General features: G+C 47.3%; 1 protein-coding gene across 1 annotated transcript in view; it reads left to right on the top strand.

The window, feature by feature from the left end:
- EPHA1 (EPH receptor A1) overlaps positions 1-18268 on the top strand; it is a 37802-nt gene extending 19534 nt beyond the window's left edge. The window contains exons 5-18 of the mRNA XM_074927353.1: positions 4041-4196; positions 5116-5448; positions 6705-6829; positions 6933-7092; positions 9579-9675; positions 10468-10523; positions 10786-10908; positions 11012-11197; positions 11638-11699; positions 12062-12271; positions 12940-13089; positions 15783-15976; positions 16295-16450; positions 17320-18268. Coding sequence (XP_074783454.1) covers positions 4041-4196; positions 5116-5448; positions 6705-6829; positions 6933-7092; positions 9579-9675; positions 10468-10523; positions 10786-10908; positions 11012-11197; positions 11638-11699; positions 12062-12271; positions 12940-13089; positions 15783-15976; positions 16295-16450; positions 17320-17398 — 2087 coding nt within the window. The 3' untranslated portion in view covers positions 17399-18268. The remainder of the gene's footprint in view (positions 1-4040; positions 4197-5115; positions 5449-6704; positions 6830-6932; positions 7093-9578; positions 9676-10467; positions 10524-10785; positions 10909-11011; positions 11198-11637; positions 11700-12061; positions 12272-12939; positions 13090-15782; positions 15977-16294; positions 16451-17319) is intronic.
- The last annotated feature ends 4365 nt before the right edge of the window (positions 18269-22633 follow it).

The raw sequence follows: 22633 nt of genomic DNA, 5'->3' as shown, positions 1-22633 counted from the left end.
AGAGGTTCCAGGGAACTAGAGATCAGAGCATCTGTAAGCATAAAGTAGGATCAGGAGAGTTAGTGTGGTCTACCTCTCTCTTGCTTGCCTCTGTGCCTGCCAGGTGTGTCTTATACCTTCCCTCCCCTCCTTAGTTTCTCTTTTCCAATTGTGATTTTTTTCGTCATGTGTCAGGTGTAAGACCTGCACACACCTCTCCACTCCCTCTTGGGCTTCATCCAGGAGCCTTCAGCTCCGGAGCTAGTTTCTGCGATCTGTAACTGTGTGATTGACACTGACTCAACAACTGGTTCCCAACCCTTAAATGGCAGCCTTGTTCTCTCAGGGCAGACCGGACAGATGCATGGAAGAGTGTATTTGTCCCATGAGTAGAAAGCTGAGAGCTGGAGGGGGCCAAGTTTCTCCTCTGTGTCCCCTTCTGCTCAGACTGGGATGGCTCTTCTGCCATGGGAAGCCATGTAAAGCACATTGCACAACACCATCGGTGTCTGGCTTGTTGCTGAGAAAGAGCAATTAGCAAGCATAGCAGTCATTGGGGTTCTGGAGCCAGAGTGAGCCTGGGTTGTTGGAGCAAGCAGTGCAGGCCTCTCCCTTTGCCACTGAGGGGACAAGATTCAACTTCTTAGGGCAACTTTATCAGGGGAGAGGATATGTGTTGTGTTTTGGGGGATAGGTATTCCTGCAAAGAGAGAGGTAAAAGACAGCACAGCTCTGCTCTTGTTGTCAGAGCCACATGGTACAAGGCCAGAGCATATAGAAAAAGGAATCCATGCACTGCTGTCAGGGTCAGCGGATGCCCTGTCTCTCTGCTTTGTTCTGCCTTTGCTCTGCTACAAGGATCTGGTGCCTCTGTGAATCCTCACCGCTTGCTGCTTCTTTCACCTGGGGAGCTGGTGAAGGTTGAAGCACAGGATCCTTGCCCTCCTCCAGCAATCCCCTCTCCTAGCACAGCCCAGCCAGTTTTTCCACTTAGGTGCTACAGAGCTCTCCCCGCCCTCCTGAGAGCACTCCCCTGGGAAGGGGCAGGGAAGCTGTCCTGTCTGGACAAGCCCTGACTGCTATCACAGCATAGGTTCATTCTACATCGGTGCTTTTATCCCACTCTGCCCAAGTACAGCTGCAGCCAAAAGTGTCTTTTTTAGGATCAGCAGGGTCTGGGGAGGTCTCCCAGGAGAGGAAGGGAAGAGAGGAGAATGTACCAGGGGTAGGGAGAGGTACTTCATGTCCAGAGCAGTGTCTTACTGAAGGATCTGAGAAGGTGAATGTAGGTTGCCTACGGGGGATATCTTGGGATCCTCTCCCTCGACGGAAAAGACCGTTGTGCAAAGGTGTTGTGCAAAGGACTGGGAACAACCCAGGTCAGAATAAATACTGAGGTCACGGCTTCTACATTGTCCTCAGAAGATGGAAGGACTTCTCCTTCAAATGTGTAAAGGGGGACAGGATGGAGGAAGACCTTCTGGCAGTGCCTTCTGGTTCTGAGTTTTGCCCTAACTAGCAACAGGAAAAAAGAAAAGCTGAACCCTTGCCTCACAGGAGAACCTGACCTCTGTAACGGGACAGGAGGCAACAGAAGGCCTGAGGTCGAGGTTCTTAACTAGTTCACTCAACCTCCGGGTGAATTCCAGATGTATAAAGCTCTGCTGGGTACATAGTGGCTCTGCCATCCCCAGATCCCAGAAAAACTGTGCCTGCCCACAGCATTACATCTCAGCCTCTCACAGTGTAGCAGACTTTGCTGCCGATAAACCCAGAGCCCTGTGATTAACCCCCTCAAGCATGTCATGTATGGAGAACACGAAGGCTGGCTGGTGGCCCTAGCCTGTGTTCTGGTTTCTTGAAGGGCTCTGCAGCATGGCAGGTGAGCCGAGCTCCGGGTCAGCTCAGGTCTGGCGTCTGCAGGCTGCCCGGTGCTTGCTGGTGGTCTCCTGGTGAGCTCCTGTAGGAATAAGGAGTGAAGGGCACGCCGCAGCCATCCTCTGTGCTCGCCGGTGCCTGAGGAGCAGGGCCGAGCAGGCCCTTTCCCAGACCTGATTTCCCCATCGCGTCGCCTGGAGCCGGTGCCCAGAGGCCAGAGGGGCTGGGCGGGAGCTGAGGCTGTGGGCGGCCGCGCATCTGCGTCGGCCCAGGGAGCCCCAGGCCTGCAGAGGAGGGAGGGAGAGGCCTGCAGAGGAGGGAGGGAGGGAGGCAGCCAGCGCCGGGAGCCGGGCCGCTCCGGGGGGGAGGCTTCGCACCACCTCCGGGGCGCGCCCGGGCACCGCGGGGGCCGCCTCCCCGCCCACCCGGGGCCGCGGGGCGCCTCCTCGCCGGTGCTGGGCAGCCACCTGCCGGCTGCCGCCGGCACGCACGGCAGGGACGCGAGACGGGCCCGGCCGGCGGGGGGAGCCGAGGCGCCGGGCCCCGCCACCGCAACGCCATCTGCGGTCAGGCAGCGGCTGGGCTCCGGGGGCGGCGGCTCCGCCCTTAGGCGCCCGGGCAGGGTCCCTCTCGGGCCGCAGAGGCTCTCCCTGGCTGCGGAGCTGGCCTGGCTGGCCTGGGCCTGCGTGGCCTGCTGCCCCCAGGCTGGGTGGCCTCAAGCCTGCTGCCCGCGGGAGCTGCCCCCACGCTGTGCCCCGGCCCTCCTGTTAGAGCACATTTCACGGTGGCTAGTAGCCGTGGTTAGTAACTGTGCTAAGCAGCCACAGGTACCGCACAAATGGGGGGAGTCACCAGGTTTTGAAGCTTGGTCGAACAAGACCTTGAAGCATGGTCAAAATTACCTTGATTAGTGATAAGAAATTCATGAAGGATAGATTCTGATCTCCAAACCCTAGAAAATAAGCAGAACATCCTGAACCATGAAAGAGAATGTCTGGGACTGTACTGAGGATGAGTTATTTGACAACCCGGTAGAGTGACTCTCCAATTAATGAACTTAGCAATGAAACCAACTTCTAAGTGTGCTGAAAGTGAACTCCCTTCATTATCTTACCGAGAAACACACCCACAGCTCGAAAAGACCCTGGCCCAGGTTAAGACCCTTCCCCTTCCCCTGAGCATGTGTAGCACCTTTTATAGTGCCATATGAAAAGGGTCGTTCCCTTGGTGCTCAAGTTAAATGCAAGGTGGTAGCTGTGACAGAAAATTAGCGTATGCATTCCTCAACCATGTGATGAGTGATAGGTTGGTTGTTTCTTTAGTTTAAGAACATCTGATAGACTCATTTAGCACAAGCTGGTAGCCATTAAATTCACAGGTTACTTCAACCTCCCTCACTCATTTTCTTCTTGCTAAACACCTATAGAGGTGAAGCATTGACCTTGAGATAACTGGTAGACAGAGCAGTGCTGCTGTAGATCAAGCTAATAGTAATGCAGCAAAACCAGAGTGTCAGATGTTACACTTGGAGAAAGATGTGGCTGATTGTTTTTGTGGGACTGGAAGTAGAAAGCACGTGACACCTGTTCTCTTGTAGTCTGTGTTGACACTGTAGCCAGTTACACTCAATGCTGTTAGGTGAACTGAAGTTATCTCCCCAGTGCCCTTCTAGGTGATGCTCTGGTACAACACTTGAAATCAGAAAAGATGTTTTTGCTAAAAATCCCGCTGGCTATCCTTTGTGAAATCAGCCAACAGGGGACTCTAAGGAGTACAAAGACTTGGAGCTAGTATTTACAGCTCTTATTTATAGTGTGGAAAGCTTGAAGTGCACAGTGGGGACCAGTCTGGGTTTATGTTGAAAGAAGTCTCTGAGGTTGACCAGCTTCTGTTTTCATACAGCATCCGTGAAGAATGAGATACCCCTTCTTCAGTCTACAAGTCCTATCATAACATTAAACCTACCTTGAGTTTGCATCTCCTTTCTGTCTGCTTTGAGAAGATGATTGGTCTAAGTGACCTCCAGGGGTCCCTTCCAACCTAAATATTCCTGTGAGCTAAGTAAATGGAAGAAAAGCAAGCAGATAAAGGAGTGTTCAAGAAGCTGAACAAAACCGCCAGGTGGTTTCTTGTTAATCTTGGCTTATTTTTGAACTTATGTTGACTTGTTTGTCTCGTCACAGCCTGCCAGCGAGGATTCTATCGTCACTCCCTGGAGACTAAACACTGCCTGAAGTGCCCCCCCAACAGCTTGTCCAATGAGTCAGGGGCTACATCTTGTTCCTGCAATGCAGGCTTCTACCGAGCACCTTTGGAGGGCCAGAACATTGCCTGCACCCGTGAGTCGCAAATAGAAAGAAAGAACAATATCTATACTGACTGGGGGATGAACTTATTGAGAGCAGCCCTACAGAGAACTTAAGGATACTGGTGGGTGAAAAACTGGATGTGAGCTGGCCATGTGCGCTTGCAGCCCAGAAAGCCAACTGTATCCTAGGCTGCGTAAAAAGAAAGCATGGCCAGTAGGTTGAGGGAGGCGATGCTGCCCCTCTGCTCTTGTGAGACCCCACTTGCAGGACTGCATCCAGCTCTGGGGTCCCCAGTACAAAAGAGACACGGTTCAGTTAGAGCAGGTCCAGAGGAGGCCACAAAAATGGTCAGGGGGCTGGAACACCTCTCTTAATGAAGAAAAGCTTAGAGTTGGGGTTATTCAGGCTGGAGAAAAGAAGGCTTCAGGGAGATCTTACTGTGACATTTCAGTTTTTAAAGATGACATATAAGAAAGATGGAGAAAGACTTTTTACCAGGGCCTGTACTGACAGGACAAGGGGAAATGGTTTTAAACGGAAAGAGAGTAGATTTTGAAGGGATATATGGAAAAAATTTTTTATGATGAAGGTGATGAGACACTGGAGCAGGTTGCCCAGAGGAGTTGTGGCTGCCCCCACCCTGGCAGTGTTCAAGGCCAGGTTGGATGGGCCTTTGAGCAACCTGGGCCAGTGGAAGGTGTCTCTGCCCATGGCAGGGAGGTTGGACTAGATGATCTTTAAAGGTCCCTTCCAACCCAAACCGTTTTGTGTTTCTACAAACAAGGAGATAGGAGGAAACAAAATGTCAGGAAATGGGGATGAGAGATCAGAGAGGGAGGGGCTGGGGGGACAGAGGACTCCATTCAGAGTGCATCAGCAGATGGGAAACTGCCACAGTACTTTGGGTATTAACAGCTGGATCTAATACTTTCTTTCATGCTTCTTGTAGGCCCCCCTTCAGCTCCCCGCAATGTCAGTTTCTCCCTTACTGGCACGCAGCTGAGTCTATGGTGGCAGCCACCCAGCGACCACGGTGGGCGGAAGGACCTGACTTACACAGTCTTCTGTCAGCGCTGCCATTTCCTGCCGTGTGAGCCCTGTGAGGCTGGTGTAGTATTCTCCCCCAGTGCTTCTGGTCTCACTAAACCTGCTGTGGATGTGGATGGCCTAGAAGCTTACACCAACTACACCTTTGCTGTGGAAGCCCATAATGGTGTCTCGGGAATGGGACCTGCTCCACAGAGAACTGCTCCAGCTGTCTGGGTCGCAGTTGGACATGCAGGTTAGCAGAAGTAGAGAGAGGTTCTTCCTGCTCATCAGGAAAAGGATCTCTGTGAATGTTTAAGGTTTCTCCATATTCTCCTTCTGTCTGCTGCATGTATTTTTATGGTATGATAAAGACTCTAAGGTACCTCTGCCTCTGGCATGTAAAGTCCATCAGTCATATTCTTTTCAAGTCAAGCAGCAGAAATCATTATCCACCTAGAGCTGTGAATCCACCAAGGACTTAACAGAGGTGAAGAGGATAAAGCCCTCCCTGTCATACACTAGCGTAGTCCAGCCTAAGTATTGTTACCTGTATGACAGGAAGAACAGGAACTGTGGCATGAAATATTTCCTGTGATTTGGATATTGCAAAAAGTCTGACCAAACACAACAGAAACCTTGTTGTAACTGGGGAAAAAAAAAAAAAAAACAAAAAAAAACCCAACCCAGACTTTGAAAGCATGGAGAAACGAGAGTATCAAAAGCATGCAAGTTCTTGACACATTTCTATAGTTTAGCTTCAAGCTAGCTAGTTTGACTGTGAATTCCTGTGAGTACTTTCCAGAGTGCTGTGAAACTTGATTATAGAACAGTGATATCACAGTGCTCAACAGCCCTTGGTGCTTTCCTCAAGCTCTGACTGACAAAATACTACTTTTCTTCCTGATGCTATGTGGGGGCAGCACAACTCTGAACTGGAAAACCAGAGCTACTTTTGGCTTGCCTCATCGCTTCCTGGTGCTGATGAAGGACAAGGAGAGAACCAGGCTTGACTCTTCAGTCCTTGCACACTGTTGAGAATTATCTTTTTACTCATGAACAGCATGCACTTGCAGTCAGCTGAGAGATTTTGAGCACTGTATTTCACTGTACCCTTATGAAATGAAGCTGCATTTGTAAATCACATGGGATAGTGGTGTTACTGCTGCTGTAACAGCGTAAAACCCCAACGTTTTTATTTCAAATTGAGCACTTCCAGTGCAGTACTGGATTAAATGTAATTCCTTGGAACACTGATTTTGTTTTGATGGCCAGAGTTATGCTTCCACTGTTGGGACAGAAGCATATATGGAAACCAATTAATTACAGACAGAGACCTCATTTCCCTTTCACCACAGAAGAGCAAGATGAGGGAGTGGCAGTGGCAATGAGAGTCGGTTCCAATTGCATGGTATGACTAGAGAAGAAAAGAGAGAGCTTCTGGTGGAGAGAGGGCCTAGTTTGCGTTATATTTGTATTTCTTCCTGATGTTCTCTGTTCTCTCCCCTGCAGCTCCGGTGACAGTATCCCAGTTTATCCTGACACAAAGAGATGACAGTAGTCTTTCTGTTTCTTGGCTTGCCCCACGACAGCGCAGCCGGACTTCTGTGGAGTATGAGGTCATGTTCTTTGAGAAGGTGAGGCCTGCCTTATTTGTTCTTCCCTCTTCCACCCAAAGCATTGGAAGCATCCTCTTCATTCAACATGTGTTTGTGACTTGAACCTGTTTGATTTCTGCAGGGAGAGGAGGCACGTTACACAGTGAAGCACCTTGTTGAGCCAAATGTCACTCTGAGAGACCTGCAGCCAGACACAGCCTACCTGCTTCGCGTGAGATCCATCACACCCCTCGGGCCTGGGCCCTACTCTGCGGAGCAGGAATTCCGCACCCTTCCACCAGGTAAAGGACAACCACTGGAATCTCATTTGGAAGAAACTCACTTCCCCGTCAGATTGTATATTCCCATGGTACATGGTTCTCTTTTTGCATTCTGCTAGCTGTAAGGCACAGACACCACACTCCTGAATTCCTTGTCACAAGGGCCAAGCCTCTTGCTCTGTAAAAAGGAGACATTTATCCTGTTTCATTGCTGTTGTATAAAATCCACTTGTACTTTCCCGTTCAGAACTGATCAGAACCAGCTCTTCATCTGCTTCTCCTGAAAGACATTTTTATTCTGGCTAATGTTTCTAAGTTTGAAAGTTAGCAAAATTACTACATATGCCTGCTTTTGTGTGAAAGTCAGTGGTGAAAAAGAGAACTCAGAGGACCTCACCACTACTTTCTCCAGCTTTATAATTTCCACTGTTTGTAGTGCAACCCCTGAATGTAACTGCCCAAAAAGATGGTATGTGCCACTGAAAAAAGTTCTCACCAAATCACAAAGTGTAGAAGGCCAAGCTGTTGAGGTCACAAGAAGACCTTTCTCCTATGTTAAAGAACATCTCGTATAGGCCTCACATCCAACCTTCTGTTTCCCTGGGTTACCCAGAGCATTCCCCTTTATCAAAAGTTTTCTGTAGTGGAGATTGCTCTCTCCTCATTCCACACATTCACAGATCCTCTTATTTTAGAAATACATCGTTTGAAATTATGCCTTTGAAAGGCTAGCTTTACTGTAATGAAATAAGGATATGGGAGAAAACAAAGGCATACCTTAATGTAACTAAATAGTTAACTGTATAAAAGCTGATAAGGAGTTGTGATACCATGAATGGAATATAATTTAAAGATTGGGGTTTTTTTGGCACCTGGAGCTTTTGATAAAATGTTCATGAATTCACAAGTGCCAAATTTGATGATATAAATGATCGATAATGTACCACAAAGAAAAATGTGTAAGTTAACATGTGCCTCAGATGGTTTTGATTATAAAAGAATATGTTAGAATATACTTTTGTCAAGGTTATGCTTTTTTTTAAATAGAAGTTCATCACTTCATCATGCCAAGACAAAGGTATTTTTGAATATGAAAGGGATTAAAAAGAAGTACCAGCAAGATTTCATTTGGTGAGAGTTCTTCGATAATACTAGAAGCACTGTTTATCTGTAATGGTCTAGGGATATTAGTGGAGCAAGATTTGCAGGAGAAGGCAATTTTTTTTCATCTGAATTTGAAAATTTAGATCCCTTCATTTTCTGCAGAAATACTATGTACCTAAAAGCTTGTTCATTTTGTTAGAGATATTATTTCACCTTCAAAATCTTGCCTTTGTGATTTTAAAAAATAACATTATGTCTGCCTCTTGATTTCTGCTTAACTGAGCTGGTGATTTTTAATAATTTTAGTGGGATGAGTCAGCATTAAATTGAGCAAGAATAACAAGTGCTAATTAGGTTTTTTGGATGCTGGCCATTGCACTGGATGTTAGGAAACACTTCCAGACACAGTTGTCTGTGTCACACAAGCTGTTGCTTGCTTTAAAATCTGTTGTTCCTTGCTTTAAAATCTATTAATTTATTGAAACAATTTCTTTAGGAAATTCTCTTTCTTCTGGATGTTTTCCTAAATCTCTTTAGGGAAAATACTAAAAAATGTAGATTCTCATTAGATATGGATATGAACACTTCGCATTAATGTATTTTTAAGTTTTTAAAATAGGTTCTTAAGTTTTGAGAAATAAGGTTTAAAAACACATATTTCACCATCAGATGTCATTTATGATTTCCTGTGATTAATTCAAATATACTATATGGGAATGGATGGTTTTAAATTTTAAATGTAAGAAGACAACCTGTGTTACATGAATGCTATCTGAATGCTATTCGATCACAAAATGAAACCACCTGATGCTTAGTTTTGAGAAAGCAGGAATATGATTTTAGTCTTCAAGTTCTTAAGTCAGTACTTGCTTGTTTGAAAAGTCCTAAGCAGAGTGGCTTCTATCAATGTAATTGGGCAAAGGAACAACCCCAGATATTGATAGAAGGGCAGGGGGAGGGGGAAGAATTAATTTCATAAGTAGGAAGAGAATCAAGTAGACTACTAACTTGGGAAAAATCATGTCCTTGCTGTGCCATAGTTTGTATCAGCTACTGAGCAGGAAGAAGGGTCTTCTCTGAAAGAGGAGTTGGAGAGGAGTGGAAGGAAAGGAACAGCTGTTCTTCATTTTTGAAAATGTCATGGAATTTATGTGGGAAATCAGACAGGGATAAATTGCTCAACTAGAAGACAAAGACTGTAAATAAGAGTCAACCACATACCACCAGAAGGTGCTCCATGCACATGAATAAAAGTACAATAGGACTCAAATCTGAGGCTCTGCTGTCTGTAGGATAAATGGCTGTAGCTTACCTAATACCGTTGGCTGGTGACAGCTGGTTGCTACATTCTGAAATAGTTCTTGGTCTTTTAAATGATATGGCCTTTCTCTTTGTTTCTGCAGACTCGGGAGCTCTGTCTGGTGGAGTCATAGTCTCTATTATCTTCGGAGTTCTGCTATTTATTGGGCTGCTTCTGGGACTTCTCATCTTTTGGCGAAAGTAAGTGGTTTTTGGTATTGAAAAAGGTATAGATGTAGGAACAGCTGAACTATGGGATCTTGAGAAAAGGAGGGAAGCCCTGATTTCTCACAGAATATTGGATAGGTAAAGGATAGTTAGAGAATAAAGAGTAAGACTGGTGTGCTGTGGCAAGGTGGAATGAGTGTCAGTAAGTAATTTCAATCAGCAGGATTGGAGGTACTGATATGTCTGTAAGATACTGCTTGCCGCTGAGGACAGAGGAGAATGGGGTGATTCCTCTGTTTTGTTATAATCCAGCACTAACATACTGTTATCATGACAGATTAATAAAAACATTGTTATGGCACAACCATTTCTATAGCTACTGATCATTTAAGTGGGCAATACATGTACCCAGTCATTTCAAACCATTTTCCATATACCATTACTTTAGTGGTCCTCTACCCAGATACAAAATTACTTCCTTTCTAAATGTCTATAAAGCCGCTATTTGGTTTTAAGAAGATTAGGTATTGTACTGAAAGTGTTCAGAAAACATAAAATAAATTGGAATTCATCTGTAATTCAGCAAGCAGAAGCATGAACAAAACTACCTGCGTAGAAACAAAGTTCCATTTCTAAATGTCAGTGAAGCATCACATTTACTTGCTAGATGTACTCTGCCAAGTAGGTACAGTGTCTGGTTCCACTTTGCTCTATGCTACTCTGAACTCTGTACCTGAACAGCTAGGGCAGATGCTCTGGAAGTCTTGCTTTTCTCTTTGCTATCTGCTGACTGTTTTATTTTCATGACTGCTTCTTATGTTCCAGGCAGGCTCGTCGGAGACAAGCACGGCCAGATTACAATACTTCAGGCTTTGATCGAGGTGAGCTTCAAAGGGGTAGCAGAACAAGGGAGAAGCCTGAAATGGGTTGGGAGGAGTGAAAAGAAACTGTAGTTTCAAATCAGACACTGACATAGATTTTTCTGATATAATTTGCCTCTTTCCATAACAGCTCTAGTCTTCAACGTATGTTTGGTAGATTTGCTTACTGTATTGTCAGAATCCCATGTCTGTACCTTTGTCTTACAAAGCTTGTCCAAAAAGCTGACAGGTCAGTTTTCTATTTTGTTTCCCTTTACCATAGAGAAGGTCTGGTTGAAGCCCTATGTAGACTTGCAACCATACGATGACCCCAGCAGAGGGGTACTGGAATTCACTAAGGAACTGGACATCTCTTGTGTCACTATGGAGAATGTGATTGGAGAGGGTGAGTTACTTGTTGCTCCCCTCATCTTACAGTTCCCCTACACTGTTATTTTGCTGACTATTCCTGAGTTCATCTGTGACCTTTTGCCTCTGGTTTTCCTCAGGGGAGTTTGGGGAGGTTTATCGTGGGTCCTTGCGGCTCCCAGGGAAAGAACGTATTGTGGTTGCCATCAAGACCCTGAAGTCAACATATTCAGACTCACAGTGGTGGAACTTTCTGCGTGAAGCAACAATTATGGGGCAATTCAATCACCCGAACATTGTACGTCTGGAAGGAGTTGTCACCAAAAGTAAGTGTGTGGGAGAGAGTCCTGGAACGAGAGCAGAAACTGGCACATTTCTTGGTCCTTTCTTGGAGAGGGTGCTCTCAGAGAGGCTGTGCTGGGAGAAGACAGGTGTTGTCATGTTATGGCAGAAAAGGAAGAAGGGAGGAGTTGTATGGATTTCCAGCAGAGTCATGAGGCAGTGTTAGGAGAGGTCTTCTTGAGTTGGTGAGTGGATGAGAAGTTGGGATAGTGTAAGGGATGCTGTGAAGTTGTATGTGTGACATAAGGAGGAATATAAAATCATTGAGGGGGGCGTAAGGAGAGGGGTGAGCCAGCTGTGCCAGTGGAGCGGGGATTTTGGCTGGACTTGGATATGGTTCTCTGCGTTGGGGCAGTGTGGAGAGCATTGAAAGGTAAGAGTAGGAGAATTGCAAAAAGGCTGACACCTTCTTGTCTTCCTCAAGGGAGGCCAATGATGATCATCACTGAGTATTTGGAGAATGGAGCGCTGGATACCTTCCTCCGGGTGAGAGACTCCAATCTGTAATAGGCTTGTGTACTGCTGGAACTTGCACTTGACCTGGACTTAGGATCCTAAAAGAAGACCAGATATAAGATCCAGACATCCACTTACTTTCTGCTCACTAACGTTTCCAGTCTCAGCAGTTGAAGCTTGATACCAGTGTCCAGAGTGCTGTAGTTGAAGTGCAGGTGCCTAATGATGACTCTGGAGACCACCCCAGTCCCTTAATGAGAAACTGTTGGGTCCTTTGGGCTGCAGCATTGCCTTTTCACTTGTTCGCCAATGCCCACTTTGGCCAGTAACTAGAAACCAAGCAGATTGATGTCACTTGACCAGGATCTTCTCTCACTTCTTCTTCCATGCAGGAGAATGAGGAAAAATTTAGCCCTGTGCAGCTTGTGAGCATGCTGCAGGGAATAGCCTCTGGCATGACCTACCTTTCAGAACACAACTACGTGCACCGGGATCTGGCCGCTCGCAACATCCTGGTGACACGCAGTCTTCAGTGCAAGGTGTCTGACTTTGGACTCTCTCGAATATTGGAGAATGATGCAGAGGGGACCTATGAAACCAAGGTAATGCAAAACCAATCTCTCAGTCTTGTAAATGAACTGTAGTCTCAAGGGGATTGGGATTCTGCCAGATAAGAATGGCAGAATTTCTTCCCAGTAGGAAACACCAGGCCAGGGGAAGATTTGGATGGAAAATCTCTGAGGAAAACCCGTAGTAAAACTGCAAGTCACAGTGTGATTCAGAAGGTGGTACTTTTCTCTCTGGAGTCCCTGTTGGGTTTTTTTGCCAAGAGATTCAGAGAGATTGTGGTTTTGAAACAAGAAGAAGTGTAAGAGGTCTGATCTTTTGGACTCAGTTAACTAAATCTAGTTTTGAAGATAGCCCTGCTGTCATCAAGGGTTTGGACTACAGACATCTACAGGTCTCTTTCAATGAAAGTTCCAGTGATTCTAATGACTGGTGTAATTCAGAGTAGGGCTATGACTGGTGTTGGGCTCTTATGCCCACAGCAGTGGTTTTGGGTAGCATTCAGCTGAACAGAGGGCTTGAACTCATTCACTTTCCAAGAATGTTTTTGTCCTTTTGAGAAATTTCCCCAGCTGGTTACACATCACTTCAAGTGAAGTGGGTCAGATCTTGGAACAACTTTGTCATCTCCTTGCATGAAAGCACTGGAGAAATACAACTCAGTGTTACATGCTGGATATGCTATGTCTCTGCTGTTCCACAGGGTGGTAAGATTCCCATCCGATGGACAGCCCCGGAAGCCATTGCTCATCGGATTTTCACATCAGCCAGTGATGTCTGGAGCTTTGGAATTGTCATGTGGGAGGTGCTGTCCTTTGGTGACAAACCATATGGGAACATGAGCAATCAAGAGGTAAGAGACAATAAGCTCAAGCGCTGATTTAAAAAAAAATCATAGAATCATAGGATGGTTCTATGAACCATTCTATAGAATCATTGGAAGGGACCTTAAAGATCATCTAGTTCCAACCCCCCTGCCATGGGCAGGGACACCTTCCACTAGACCAGGTTGCTCAAAGCCCCGTCCAACCTGGCTCTGAACACTTCCAGGGAGGGGGCAGCCACAGCTTCTCTGGGCAACCTGTGCCAGTGTCTCACCACCCTCACAGAGAAGAATTTCATCCTTATGTCTAATCTAAATCTTCCCTCTTTCAGTTTAAAACCATTACCACTCATCCTACCCCTACCCCCTTGATCAAGAGTCCCTCCCTAGGAAGGCTGCTCTAAGGTCTTCCTGGAGCCCTCTCTTCTCCAGCTGAACACCCCCAACTCTCTCAGCCTGTCCTCACAGGGGAGGTGCTCCAGCCCCCTGATCATCTTCACGGCCTCCTCTGGCCCCGTTTGAGCAGGTCTGTGTCCTTATTATGTTGGTGCCCCCAGAGCTGGACACAGCACTACAGGGAGGGTCTCATGAGAGTGTAGCAGAGGGGCAGAATCCCCTCCCTCGCCCTGCTGGCCACACTGCTCTGGATGCAGCCCAGGACACAGTTGGCTTTCTGGTCTGCGAGTGCACACTGCTGGCTCATGGTCAGTTTTCCATCCACTAATACCCCCAAGTCCTTCTCTGCAGGGCTGCTCTCAGCCCACTCCTCACCCAGCCTGTGTTTGTGCTTGGGATTGCCCTGACCCATGTTCAGGACCTTGCACTTGGCCTTGTTGAACTCCATGAGGTTTGCACAGTCCCACCTCTCCAGCCTGTCCAGGTTCCTCGGGATGGCCCATTCCTTCTCTCCAGCGTGTCGGTCGCATCACACAGCTCGGTGTTGTCAGCAAACTGCTGAGCGTGCCTTGATCCCACTGTCCATGTCACCAACAGAGATGTTAAACAGCACCAGTCCCAACACCAACCTCTGAGGAACGGCACTCGTCACTGCTCTCCACTTGGACATGGAGCCATTGACCACAACTCTTTGAGTGCGACCATCCAGCCAATCCCTTATCCACTGAGTGGTCTGTCCATCAGACCCATGTCTCTCCAATTTAGCAACAAGGATGTCATATGGGAGTGTCAGATGCTTTGCACAAGTCCAGGTAGATGACATCAGTTGCTCAAAAAAACCCACCCCAAGGCATGTAGGCCCAACTTCTGTAGACCTGTTTCAGCATCCAGTCTTGACATTATTTTGAGCGTATAACTACTGTCTCCCTCCCTGCTAAAAATCAGTGCAACTAAGTGTCATGATTTGAGCCCAGAGGGAAACTGAGCACCATGCAGCTGCTCACTCACCTCTTCCTGCTCAGGACTGGGAAGGTGTAAAATGAAGCAAAAGGGTCCAGATTCAAGATAAGGACAGAGAGGGATGAGTCACTCGTTACAGTCATGGGCAAAAGACTGACTCATTAGGAGAAGAAAAAGAACGTAAATTTAATTCAGACGCTATCATCAATGCCCCTTAACAGCCAGAGCAGGACAGTGAGAAGCGTTACCACATTTTAAACACATCTTCCCCCCACCCCTCCCTTTTTCCTGGTCTCAGATTTGCTCCCGATTTCTCTACCTCATCCTCCACTGGCAGCACAGGGACAGAGAATAGGCCATCAGTCCTGCCACTTTTTCCTTCTCAGGATGGGGGGGAACTCCTCACATTCTATTGCTCCAGCGTGGTTCCACTTTCATAGGGCACAATCTTCCACAAACTTTCTCTGATGTGAGTCCTTCCCACAGGCTACATGCTGCTTCAGTGTGGGTCTCCCCTGCGTGTTGCAATCCTTCCAGTGCCGAATTACAACAGTGGGGGCTTCTTCCTCAGAGTCCCAGCCTCTTTTAAGTGCAGACCCCTGCTCTGGTGTGGGGTGCTTCATGGCCTACAGGAGGGCATCTGCTCCACCAGTGACCTCCAATGGGCGCAAGTCACAGCCGGCCCTCTCCTCACGGGCTGCAGGGGTGTCTCTGCTCCAGCCCACCTCCTCCGTTCCTCTTCCTCTCTTCAGCTGACTTCAGTATTATTAGAAGTATTTCCCTCACAACTCCTCCTCATCCCAGGTTCCCCTTCTTAAATACATTATCGCAAAGGCACAGCCACCATCGCTAGTTGGCTCGACCTTGGCCAACATAGCGCTGAGGGATCTGGTGGAGTTGAGAACAGTCAGTGTGAAGTTAAATGGTTGGACTGGATGATCTTCAAGGTCACAGACGATTCTGTGATTCTGTGGCCAGAGGTGGGTCTGACTTGGAGCCAGGGGAGTTTTAAGAAGCTTCTCACAGGAGCCACCTCTGTAACCCCCTCCCCTGCTACCAAAACCCCGCCACACACAAACCCAACATGCTTCTCATGAACACGTCCCCTGAATGGCCAATGGGAGCTAAGCTAGGAAAGGACTGAAAGTACATGCATATGCTACTTCAATTTCTGACATCCCTTAGGTGTCCTGAGCCTTTGCTGTGCTGCTCAGATCTTACTTCAGACACATGTAATCTGCTTCAACCCCTCCCTGACTGCACACTGTGCAAAATGCTGAACTGCCTGCTCTCAGCCCTGCAGAGGTCTTTTGCTCCTTTTTCGCACTCTCTGTTCTTGGCCAGATTTCTCTCTGTCCTCTGTTTAGGTGATGAAAAGCTTAGAGGAGGGCTACCGGCTCCCCCCACCTGTGGACTGCCCATCTATCCTCTACGAGCTCATGAAGAGCTGTTGGTCACATGATCGAATAAGACGACCTCATTTTCAGGAAATCCGGGGGCAGCTGCAGCATTTCATCTCGAGTCCCCAGCTCCTCCGGCCTGTTGCAGACTTTGATCCCAGGTAAGCAGTCTGTCGCTGGAGGAGGTGAGGTTAACTGGGAGGTTTTCACCTCCCTGCATCCAGCAGGAGGAGAGGCAGTGCTAACAAGGCAGGCTGATAAGGGGTACCTTGAAGGCTCTGTGTGCAGAAGATAGTAGTCATCTCTCTCTCATGGCGACAGAAGGCATAGCCATTGGCCTGGGCACTCTGACTTCACTATGCAGAATGCAGATAAATTGGCCTAGCATGGGCAGAGGGTGCTTGCTTGTTAGCTACTATCTCATAGTACCAGCCATTTAAGGTAGTTGCCTGGCTAACGAGGGTTTTATCTGTCTTTAGGGTAACACTCCGGCTCCCCAGCTGCAGTGGATCTGATGGGATCCCCTATCGATCCATCCCTGAGTGGCTGGAATCCATTCGCATGAAGCGCTACATCTCCAACTTCCGCACTGCTGGCCTGGACACCATGGAGTCCATTCTGGAGCTCACTGCTGAGTAAGGGCAGGCCAAGCTCCCACCAGGCACCCCCAGCTATGCTGCAAATAGCCTGTCTGTCCCTGTGCTCTCTGAACTTATACTTACTTGGAAGATTTCTCTCCATTCTTTATATAGTTAAATGGAAGTGGATTGCTTTCTTGCCCTAAATGGGAAGAATCAGCCCAGAAAAATTGAGATCAACCCAAACTGTGAGACTAATTCCCTAACTGTCCATGCTTGAGTCTCTTCAGGGGCCTGAGCTGCTCTGAGCTCACATCAGACACAAACAGCAAGGAGGGCCACAATAGATGGCAGACAGTTGTCTCACCTGACCATCTCCACACCCTTGCAGGACTTTATAAGATAATTTTCTTGCCTTTCTTGCCTTAAACCCCACATGGGCTAGTGGTATTCCTCCCGTCCTGGTACTGTTCTATCATAGAGCAAATTCCTTCTTAGAAAGACTCGGCTCAGATGCTTCACCAATGCAGCCATACTCCCTTGTAGAGCCAGGGACATACAGCCAGCTCCAACGAGGGTGGTTACGTTACACAAATGAGCAGGCATGATGCAGGGACAGACCTGCTAAAGGGCTGAGACCTGGCCCATATCACAGTCGGACACGGACAGAGTCCCAGTTGAATGGGATCACAGGCCTAGTCATGAGGTGGGAGAAGCCAGTTGACGGGTTGGGCAGAGGTGGCCAGGGAAGGGCAGGAACGCATAGAAGTTTCTTCCCTCTAGAGAAGGTGTAGTAGGAGACACTGAGGGAAAGGAAGCTTTCTGAACTAACACTTGGTAACTGTTTCTGCACTTACCCACATCCCAGTCCCCAAGGAACAAGAACAGCAATTCATTTTTTTCCTTTCTTTCCCCGTTTTCTTCAGGGACTTGAAACAGATGGGAGTGTCACTTCCAGGCCACCAGAAGAGGATCCTGTGTAGCATCCAAGGCTTTAAGGAGTGATCAGTCGTTGCTCTCTTAAGCTTGCTAAATGCCCATTCTTACCAGATATCACTTGGAATCATTCCTATGGCAATTGCTTCCAAATGAGTGACTGGGACGAGCAAAGCAAACCAACCAGAACTGGAAAGGCTCACGAGGCAGCACCACCTGCTGTCATTTCTGTTCCCCCTTGCTTTAGCTCTGTAGCAGCCATCAGGACGTTTCAGAGCACTGGTCTTAGAAACTGTTCTCAACTTTTGTCTTCTGTAGTCCATTCTGTGCGGCACTAAGTAATCCCTGTAGTCCACACACCGGAGTTTCAGACCCTCAGTATATCACATGGAAACATAAGGATATATACAAAGCAGATTGGAGGCAGTGAATAATGTTTTAGGATTGGACATGAGGGTTCAGATAGACAGGGACATTTGGGAACATGCACAAGGATACAGACGTGTAGAGTTTGAGCCCATTCACTTCCTGGCATGCATCCCTTCTCACTTCAGTAGCCTTCTGTCTTCCCTATTTTACAACAGGAACAAACTATTCAGTCTTTCACCAGGCTGCTGGTATGGGATGTACTTTTAAATTCAGCTATACTTGCCTTAAACACCAGCTCATGGTGTACTTCTTTCTTTGGAGGAGAAGTTGGGAGTAGCAGCACACCCTGCTGTAACTTGTGTGATCACATGTGTAACCTCAGCACGTTACTGTTTAGCATGTGCCCGCTTCAGCAGGGAGGTTTACATCTCTCCAACCTGCTTAATACCTTTACTTGTGCTATGGACAGAAAACACTTTAGGTACTAATTTTTCTCTGCCCCTTTTTAAAAGGGAGAATAGTCTTGTTTGGCTGGATAGGGTATTTGTAACAGAAAAATACGTGGGTGGTCTGTCTTATTCCTTCTCTGTGGAGGAAATATTATTTATCAGAGCTCAAGACAGTTACAGATTGTAAATAATATTTTGTAAATAAATCTGTGGCAGAGCAGGCTGTGTTGGAGTTCTCTGGCTTATTTCAAATATGTTTGGGACCTTTTACTTGAATATATGTATATTAGAAATTCCAGCAGGGTCCTTACATCCATGTTTAGTTGTTTTAGCCAGTGGTCTTTGTCCTTTTAACTGCAGATTTAATGTGGAAATTCAGGTGTGTTAGGATTAAAGGATACATATGCAGCTTCTTACTTCAGACTTTTTTCTCTAAACGCAGTTACAGCTGTACCCACCCATTAGCCAAGTCCATTGTTTCACAGGTCCTGTGTTTATTCCTAAACCATGACAAGTATTAGAAACTACTGCTATAGTTTGATGAAACACATGTGAGTAGTACTTCCTTCTGCAGAATAGACTGTCTGGGAGCAGGAAAAAAACCCCTCATCTCACTCTGATGTTCCTAAGACTTTCTCCTACCTGGGAAGAATAGTCACCTCAAGATTTATTTTTCAGTGCTTGAGCCAAGTATAGGTTGGTGAAGAAGATGAGTGCTATCCATTCAGCAATCAGTTACTTGCTGTAGAGAGCTCTCAGTATTTCCATAATTGTAAAATGCCTCAAATTCTTAAGGCTGTAAATTAATACTCTTGCTTCTGGGGAGGTCTTGTTTAGCCATAAATGACAGAAGGGTTAAGCAGCAGAGATGTAAAGAACTACAACTTAAAGCAAGAAGGCTGGTTTCTATTCAACGTGAGAAGCAGCAGAGTGTATACAAGGAACCGTAGTAGATGTGTACCTCAGCTACTTGGGTCAGTGCGGCTGCAGGAAGAGATAACAGTTGACAACATAAGCTCTTGCTGTGAGGCTTCTTAGTGTATCAGGAAGTTCAGTCTTAGTAACAGGTGCCAATAGCATAAAGTATAGATAGTAAAGTTGCTGCCTGGCAGATATCTAGGCTAGAAGATAAACCCTGATGAGGCTGACACAGGATTATGACTTGGGTCATGCATATGTAAACTTGAAGCTACCCTTGCAGATGATAGAAAATTGGGAGTGGTTGGTACGTCAGATAGCTGTGCTGCCATTCAGAAGGACCTTAATAGACAGGAGAAATGTAAAGAGAGGGGCGCGTTGATTGCCAGCTGGCTGAACATGAGCCAGCAGTGTGCCCAGGTGGCCAAGAAGGGCAATGGCATCCTGGCTTGTATCAGCAATAGCATGGACAGCAGGGACAGGGAAGGGATCTGACCCCTGTACTCGGCACTGGTGAGGCCGCACCTCGATTCCTGTGTTCAGTTTTGGGCCCCTCACCCCAAAAAGGCCATTGAATGACTCGAACGTGTCCAGAGAAGGGCAACGGAGCTGGTGCAGGGTCTGGAGCACAGGTCTGATGGGGAGCGGCTGAGGGAACTGGGGGGGTTTAGTCTGGAGAAGAGGAGGCTGAGGGGAGACCTCATGGCCCTCTACAGCTCCCTGAAAGGAGGGTGCAGAGAGGGGGGATGAGTCTCCTGAACCAAGGAACAAGTGACAGGATGAGGGAATGGCCTCAAGCTGCACCAGGGCAGGGTCAGACTGGCTCTTAGGAAGTATTTCTTTGCAGAAGGGGTTGTTGGGCATTGGAATGGGCTGCCCAGGGCAGGGGGGGCGTCCCCATCCCTGGAAGGGTTGAAGAGTCGGGTTGACCCAGTGCTGAGGGATCTGGTGGAGTTGGGAACTGTCAGTGTGAGGTTAATGGTTGGACTGGATGATCTTCAAGGTCTTTTCCGACAGATGATTCTGTGATTCTGAGAGGAGACTCATGAAGCTGAACAAAGGGAAATGCAGAGCCCTGCAACTAGGGAGGAACAGCCCCCTGCACCAGTACATGCTGGGGACTGAGTGGCTGGAAAGCAGCTTTGCAGGAAGGAACCTGGCAGGCCATAGTGAACAGAAAGTCGCACTTGAGCCAGCAATGCCCCCTTGTAGCAAAAGGGGCTGACAGTACCTGTCTGTGTTAGCAAATGCATCACCAGCAGCAGAAGGGAGGCAACTCTTCCTCTCTGTTCAGTGTGGTTCAGACATCCAGAGCACTGTGTCCAATTTTTGGCTCCCTAGTATGAAGGACATAGACTTTACTGGAGCAAGTCCAGCTGAAAGGCCACGATAATTCTGAAGGGATTAGAGCATCTGACTTACAAGAAACGGCTGAGAGAACTTGGGACTGTTCAGACTCAAGAAGGTTTGGGTGGTTCTTATCATTGTATATAAATAGTTGACGGGAGGGAGTGAAGAAGAGGGAGCCAGACTCTCCTCAGTGGTATCCAGTAAAATGAGAAGCAGTGGGAACACATCGAAACACAGTAAATTCCATCTGAAGGTAAGAAAAAACTTATTGTGAGAAGTGTTAAACGGTGGACCAAGTTATCTGGGGAGCTTGTGGAGTTCTTATCCTTGGAGCTATTAAAAAACTGATAGGGTACGTTCCTGAGCAACCTGCTCTGGTTGACCCTGCTCTGGGCAGGGACGTCCCTTGCAACTTGAACACTTAAAAGGTTCTGAATCAGCTGGCCTGACAGAGAGGAGGCAGCTCAGTTCCATGGCCTCAGGTACAGCCAGTAGCAAGCCTGAGCACGTATTCCCAATAGACACTCACACAAAATACACATATGCGTGTGTATATATATATGCGCACACACTGTACATGACTGGCCTGAGGCAGAAAACGGCAATCACGCAAGCACAGCACAGCCTGATCCAATTCCCTTCTCTGGCTGAGCAGGATGAACCTGCTACTGGAAAATACATACATACATACATACTATGGATTTCTCTATCCAGTAGTTGGCTCCGCGACCTGGAGCCTGAGCTGGTCTCCTTAGCTGCTGGCACCAGGACATTGGTGTCCTCAAGGGCTGTAGCCCCCCTCCAGCAGTGGGCCCTCAGGCCCCTCATCCATGTACACACACAGGAGCCCTCCAGTAAGGCTGGGCTGAGCCTTATACATTGGATCTACACAGCAGCTGCCCCCAGGATTCCCCGGTCTCCTAGACCCCTCATGCACAGATACCAACTGTTCTCTGATGGCTGGTCCAGGCTTACCACCAGCAGCTGGCTCCCAGACCCAAGAGTGGCTGGCTTGGACCTCCTGGGAGCTCTAGCAGCTGACTCAGACTGGTCTTTCCAGCATCCGGCCAGACTTGCAGACATGTCAGCTCATGGCTCTGAAGTCTCTTACCCTACTCACTAACCAGCTACTCTGACTTGATTTTTGCCTGTGATTATGCATGGACATACACACCCACACAACATGCACGCACTCACGTATTTCCAGTTGCTGGCACTTACCATCTTCACATGCACTGAACAGTCCTCTCACAGAGGGAAAAAAAAAATTAAGAAGTTTAGTAAGAAGACAGGAGAGACCGTGCTGATGACACACAGGACATGGCCAGACCAGTGTACTGTGTACATGCAGCCAGACCCTTCTGTGCCCTTTTCATGTTTTCCCATGCTTCTTCATCTCCTTGATCACTCCCCTTTTCCTGCCTTTAATCTTGCCCCTATGCATTCCCTAACAAGTGTTGTACAGTCCCCAAATGCTCCTCCCCAGCACACCATGTCCCTTGGAGAGACTAACCTCCCCTTCATCTGTGAGGTGATCCCAGAAGGCCCTTCCCATTGACTCTGCTGGATGAGTTTCACACCCAGACACTAGGGCTACAGTCTTCTGATAGCTCTGGGAGGAGCTGGCTTAGAGTCCTTTTCTCTCCCAACACTGTTTCTCTCCTCTGCGCTCCTTGGTGTTTGTGGGCATGAGCTTTTAGTCACATAATCTGGGAGCAACCACTCAAAACAATGCCTACAAACCAGCAAGAATTCAGGTAAGAAAGCAAATGTACAATTTATTTGTTGCTCATCCTATAGTAAACCTCAAAAAATTTACTAGATCAATTTGCAAGGACTCATTAAAGACTTCCCCCAAACTGGCAAGAGAACAAGGTTTTCATGCCTTTGAAGTGCTGAAGCATTGATGCTCACTACAGAGAGGAGTTTCACCTGTAGTGACCAAGTCAGAACCATGCTTAAAACCATAAACATCAAGCACCAATGCTTTCTGAAAAGCAACAGTTAAGGCAAAGCAAGCAAACTGACCACTTTATTCCAGTCTGGTGCAAGTGGATTTTAATAACTCACCTCCTAGTGACACAGCAAGCAAATTACAGTCTTGCTGTACTGCTTTAAATGAGAGCTACTCTTCAGGCACAGAAAAGAAAGTATAAGTTTGAAAAGGAGAGAAAGGCCATTCTCAAACAACTCATCTCTGGAGCCTAAGTGGAAGAGC

The sequence above is a fragment of the Athene noctua genome, chromosome 1 (assembly GCF_965140245.1).
Source record: "Athene noctua chromosome 1, bAthNoc1.hap1.1, whole genome shotgun sequence".
NCBI classification, from domain to species: Eukaryota; Metazoa; Chordata; class Aves; order Strigiformes; family Strigidae; genus Athene; species Athene noctua.
The sequence above is the reverse complement of the archived record's forward strand: the minus strand, read 5'-3'. Positions and strand labels throughout refer to the sequence as shown.